We start from the raw sequence: 5,511 nt of genomic DNA, 5'->3' as shown, positions 1-5,511 counted from the left end.
ACCAATAAAAGGCGAACAAGAAATATTTTTCTAGACTGCAGATCTAATAGCTGCACAAATATCCAATTAGCTCTACCTTGTTCCCCTCAAGCCTTTCAACTATCACAGTCCCCTCTGTATTTTTGACGTTCTGAGACACATCCATCCTCAATGTCGGCCTTGATTCGGGACCTTCCATAACCTCTTTGAAGCTCATTCCTTTTGCTTCTCCAAGGTTGAAAGAGCCATCCTCGAACTCTGTGACTGTAGTCATCTTCTCTTCCTCTTTGATCTTTTTCTCTGTCACTGCCCATCCGTTGAAGACATTGCTAATGCTAACCACTCCCATGAGGCACTTCCATCCCCACCGCTGGACACTCTCTGGAACCAACAAATGCTTCCCTTCGTGACCTTTAAATTCCTCAAGCAACTCCTGTGTTTAATCACCAGTATATCAACGATAATGGTAAAACCATTAGTGGAGAACCTTCTCCATAACTCTCCTGGTGGACCAGAACCCAAGGACTCCAACACCACATCTCCCAAGTATTTTATCGCTTCTCTACTTAAAAATATATTATAGGACCTAGATCTTTTTTTTTGTCTTCAGAATACGAACTGATACTACCATCTCGGCCAAGAGGCACCGAGAATCGTTTATCTTCTATGGAAAAATCAGCCAGAAAAAGGTTATCCTTCGATGAAGCCATGGTCATGTAGAAGTCCACGAGCCATGGCTAGAAAATAAAAAGGAAAAAAAAAAACAAAAAGGAAGAAAGGGAGAGATGAGAGAGCATTTTAAACTTCCTTATATTTTACCTTTTACATCAAATATTATTTCATTATTCATAAAACCTATCCGTTCGAGGATGAGAAAAACTATTGCAAGGTGCAAAAGAGAAAATAAAAAAAATAAAAGAAATAAAAAATTTTAAATTATAATTAAAATTCTGTAACATTTGTTATACAAGAAAAGTATGAATAACAGTGCTGTACAAGGACCGAGGTCTCAAATGGCATTTGGTAGTGTTTACACTAAAAAAACCTAATATCCGCTAACCAGGCCCACTTCAACAAAAATACGCGAACTAGCTGGAAGGATTAAACATAAATCTACAAGTTTCTTGGTGTTTCAGATCCAACAATTCCATAAATAAATATATAGCTCTGCTATTAGAATAAAAGAAAACCCAGGAGCTAAAAGCAAAAACAAAATCAGGCGGGAATGCAAAATGAGGAGCTGAGAGCAGGAGGCAAGACACAGATGAGGTGGGGCCCGGGCGGGTTGCAACTAATATTCGCCTCGTCGACGCTTGGTAGGTCGAGCTGAGGTGGTCGCACATAACCCGCCACCAATGGCACGCATAGAATCGAGATTTCTGTCCTAGAACCTGTTCGTGATCGTAAAAGTAAAGATGCAACATAAATTTTCTATTTCGGTAACATATTCGTGTGACAATAGAATAAAAGTCTTCAAGAGGGCTGACTTAATTCAAACCTTGCTTTGGTGAGAGCGAAACATGGCCTCTTTTCCTCCCGGCAATCATCCACATTTCGGTATTTGCATTGATTTCGTATAACACCTCGTCCTGTTACCACACGGAAAATTAGAGATGGGGAAATTAAAAAAATATTCTAATTTCTTTTTTTTTTTCACTTTTATTATAAATGGGGTTTGTTGCTCTGGGAGACTACTCACATTTGAAGCTTCTTTCTCCTCCCTGAAATCTTTTAACCTTTCGACCCGCCATTTCATGGTGAAAAGCTGCCCGACTTTGAGGCTGTCGGACAGAAGTGGTAGAAAGCCCACAGCCAAGCATGGGTCGAGGATGGGCCTTTGCAATACGAGAGCGCTTCGGAAAACTATATCCTGTTTGGAATCACTTGTACCCACCGGAGGATGAGCTCCAACGCTTCGATTGCCACAGATTCCATATCTTATGTTGAGTATGCTCTCAGATTGTAGAGCCTCTGCTTCATCTGCATCGAAAAAGGAGTGTTTCGTTGATTGCCAGGATCGTCTTAGATATATAATCATACTTAAAAAAGCACAAGAAGAAAATTTCATTAGTGTAACATACCTTTGCCGTTTGTCTTCCCAAGGCATATACTGAACAAGATTCCGGCTCTGGACCCCGGAGAAACGACAAGCGGAAAGAAGCCTGAAGCTGGTCTTCCGTCACCTTGGCTGGTATGAACAAACCCATCTTGAAGATCAAGCCACGCATCGTTGATTGTCAATGTTGCCTTAACTTCAGAATGAAGTATAACCTGTGGCAATACCAGTCGATTTCGCTTAGGATAAACATGTGGTCCACATTAAAACGTCTTACGCATCGTTTGAAACGCGCAATCTCCCAGGAATAAATATAGTCCAAAATTTAGACCAGATGAATGTTCATCTGCCTGAATGTTCTCTGGTTGTATGTTCACTGGTTCATATCACAATTTTATTCATTGATTTTTTCTTTTCTTGCACCGAGGTACAATTTGTGTTATAAAAGATCAAAAACATAATAATACCTGCAGAACCAAGGTACCATCATTGCATTTATCTGCAACTCGTGTGCTCACGTGGAAAGGATCAGTAAAATGCACAGCAAGAGTCCTGTGAATCAGAACAAGATGGTCATTAGCAAATTTATAATGAAAACTCACTAAAATTTGTTTGGTAATGAGAGAAAAAAAAAATTGGGAAGTGGCCAGAAAACTTGCTTGTCAAATTTTTGGTTATGAGATATTCCAAATTCAAGTTTCAGGGCAATAGTCCTCATTCCATCGACAATGCTTGTTCTCTGTGGTGTAGCTGCTCAGCAAAAATAGAACTAATAAATTATGCATCACGTAGACATGTGGGCATATTCATGTCAGCATAAATATGCAGAAATCTAAAACCTCAAACGATTTTCATCATCATCTCATACCCGCAGAAGATCCTCTAGCAAGCTTGTCACTTACAGCATGGACAGGGATCCATAAAATAGATGTTATATCGTTTGCCCAGGCCGGAAACTCTATTATACCATCATGGAGAGTCAACTGGTCGAATTTTTTCCCATCAGTCGAAGAACCATTTTCCAAAGCACCGTTGGTGTCCACGTCTTTGGAACCGCTTGACGTATCAAGATAATTCTCAATCTCAATGACACATGACTTTTCGATTCCAAGGCCGGGACCAGTATCGACGTGCAATATAGCTCCTTTAAGGGAGTAGTTGATGGGTCTAACTATTATCCCAATCCACTGTGATTCATTTATAAGCAAAGCTGACGAAACTGCAGCGGCAAGGTCAACTAGAGGTCTTGGTTTGCTTACCTAGAAGAGAGGTCACTCAGATACTTAAAAAAACATGCACAAAATATGGAAATAATAAAAATAAAATAGAAGGGAAACTACTCAGTGAGAAATTCACGCCAAATACAAAATAAGATAAAAAAAAAAAAAAAAAAAAATAGGTTCGTTATTACTAGGGTTGAGTGTACCTTCAAGATAGTTCTTGCAGGCCTTTCGTAACTCATGAAATCATCACTATCTGCAGGCCCGCCCTTTGAAAAGCTATGAGACCTGAATCTTAAGTGACCAATCTGCCCAGTAAGAACACCCACGACATAGGAACCTGGATTTTGTGGGGGTAAATCCAATGTAATTGAATTACGACCAGGTTTCAGTACAATAGCAGAAGAGCTCCTTAGTGCCTGTGATAGTGACACAAACTTTAGCCTCTTTGAATTCAGTGATCATCGACTCATAGTAAAACAAAAATTAGATTCTTTTCAAAAGTACCTTAACACCCTCATCGGCATTAAATGTAGCGTTCAGCGTCACACTTAGTGAGTCAAGAGTTATATCATCAGGAAAGCCACTCCAGACAGACACGGTGAGTATACCGGGATCTCCTTCACATAATTCAATCGGAGGCCCAGAGTTTCCAGAGAACGTAATCAACGATGATACATCTAGAGGCACGGGTTGCTTCATTTCACTGTGTGCAAGGCGTATAACCTCTGCCTGAAAAGCTTGGCGCTCCTTGGTCAAAAACAAGCTTTTATCCAGTGAAAGCAATCTCACGCACGACGATAAGTAACCAGCTTGGTCGTCGAGGATCTTTTGACACTCTGCTAAATTGGGCAGCACTTCGGCTAATAGATCTTGCCATCCTTCACCAGCGTAAAGGGCACAAACCTTCTCGTAGGACTTTGCAGCTAGATCAAAGTTTCCATGCCTAAAACAGACAGAGGCTATTTCCCCATCGAGAACGACTCCATGTCTTTTCCACCAGGAGCGGTGATAGTTGTCTGCAGCGCCTTTTGTTAATGCCATATATTTTTGCTGCCATAAACATGAAAGTAAAATAGAGAAAGTCATATTAATTTAACTAAAACAGTATTGAAATTTACAAATCACTTTTAAGAGAACCCAGATCTAAGAAAGGAATTTTCACACTAAAAATGTAATGGCATGATTAGAAAGTTTTGAAACACAGTTACACAGAAGGACTTGTATCTTTGATACCTCAAACTTATCTACAGATGAGAAAGACTCCCATAGCTCAGGATTGGAAACTGTACTCTGCAAAGCATGTTCTGAAGCAACATAAATCTCTGCAAGTCTCATCGGGCGATCAACTGAACTGTCCATTCCTGGTGAAGAGTTCGTACGGGTCATAGAAGTTGACTCTGATTTATTTGATGGGAAAATCTTTGACGTTGCGTCTGAACCTGATCTGCCAAAATGCATAGAAACATCACAAATCAAGCATGGCAATGCCTAACGAGTTTGGAAAGTAAACATTCAAATAACTAAAATACGTCACTGAATTCTCCCACCAGCGTTTGGCCATAGTTATAAAAATAAAAATAAAAAGATCTGGTGACTGTCATACATCTCAAACGCATTTCCAACAGAAAGCGAAGCTCTTCGTCGATTAGCTTCACGAAGAAGGAGAGAAGGTTCGAGAGGCAACACTTTTCTCTGAACACCAAGGTGCTTGACTGCTGGAGTTTCTTGAAGAATCATCTACAAAAACACACAAAAAATGTTGGGGTTCATCCTGTTCAAGTTAACACTCAGGAAATTCATTGGCTTACTTCTTTCACAACTACATATCAATGACATGAATATGCGGTCAAGTTACTGATGGTTTTTAATATTGACGTATCAATTAATCCATCAGCACTCAACATCCAGGCTAGAACTGATGGTTGTCAAAGAGCTCGTCTAAAGGTTAAATTAAGTGAATGTTTATTACAGACTGATAACTGACCTTTTCTTTTGCCAGCACCTTGGATGAAGCATCTGGTGGAACTAAGGGCCAAACAGCAGGCTTTGGCCAAGGTAACATGCTAAGCGACGCACTGCTCAAACAATTGTAATTAGTATCTCAAATATTTAGAAAATAAAAAAAAAACAGTAAATAAAGGCCTATTTCTGTTTGACAAGTCACACAATTACTATATTAAGCTTTTTAATAGATTTGATTTGGTTACCTGTTGACAGGACTTCGTTCCATGTTTCCTCCATACCCGATCAGAT

General features: G+C 39.7%; 1 protein-coding gene across 2 annotated transcripts; it reads right to left on the bottom strand.

Moving 5' to 3' along the window:
• Window positions 1–892: 892 nt before the first annotated feature.
• LOC149389535 (trafficking protein particle complex II-specific subunit 130 homolog) lies at window positions 893–5,505 on the bottom strand. 2 transcript variants are annotated; one of them, XM_089624178.1, is made up of 13 exons: window positions 5,466–5,505; window positions 5,243–5,333; window positions 4,862–4,995; window positions 4,492–4,702; window positions 3,763–4,308; window positions 3,462–3,674; window positions 2,904–3,294; window positions 2,695–2,785; window positions 2,503–2,587; window positions 2,061–2,250; window positions 1,679–1,959; window positions 1,478–1,568; window positions 893–1,370 (listed from the first exon to the last, which is right to left on the bottom strand). In XM_089624178.1, exons 1-13 carry the CDS (start codon window positions 5,486–5,488, stop codon window positions 1,195–1,197), a joined length of 2,523 nt encoding a protein of 840 aa, XP_089480304.1. In that variant the 5' UTR covers window positions 5,489–5,505; the 3' UTR covers window positions 893–1,194. The 2 variants fall into 2 exon arrangements, with proteins under 2 accessions (XP_089480304.1, XP_089480305.1); XM_089624179.1 differs by lacking the exon at window positions 5,466–5,505 and having other exon boundaries at window positions 4,492–4,697; window positions 5,243–5,308.
• Between the last annotated feature and the right edge of the window lie 6 nt (window positions 5,506–5,511).

Source organism: Urtica dioica, chromosome 8 (assembly GCF_054948205.1).
Source record: "Urtica dioica subsp. dioica isolate 48M chromosome 8, U.dioica_male_clone48M_v1_H2, whole genome shotgun sequence".
NCBI classification, from domain to species: Eukaryota; Viridiplantae; Streptophyta; class Magnoliopsida; order Rosales; family Urticaceae; genus Urtica; species Urtica dioica.
This window is presented reverse-complemented; position numbering and strand designations above follow the sequence as displayed.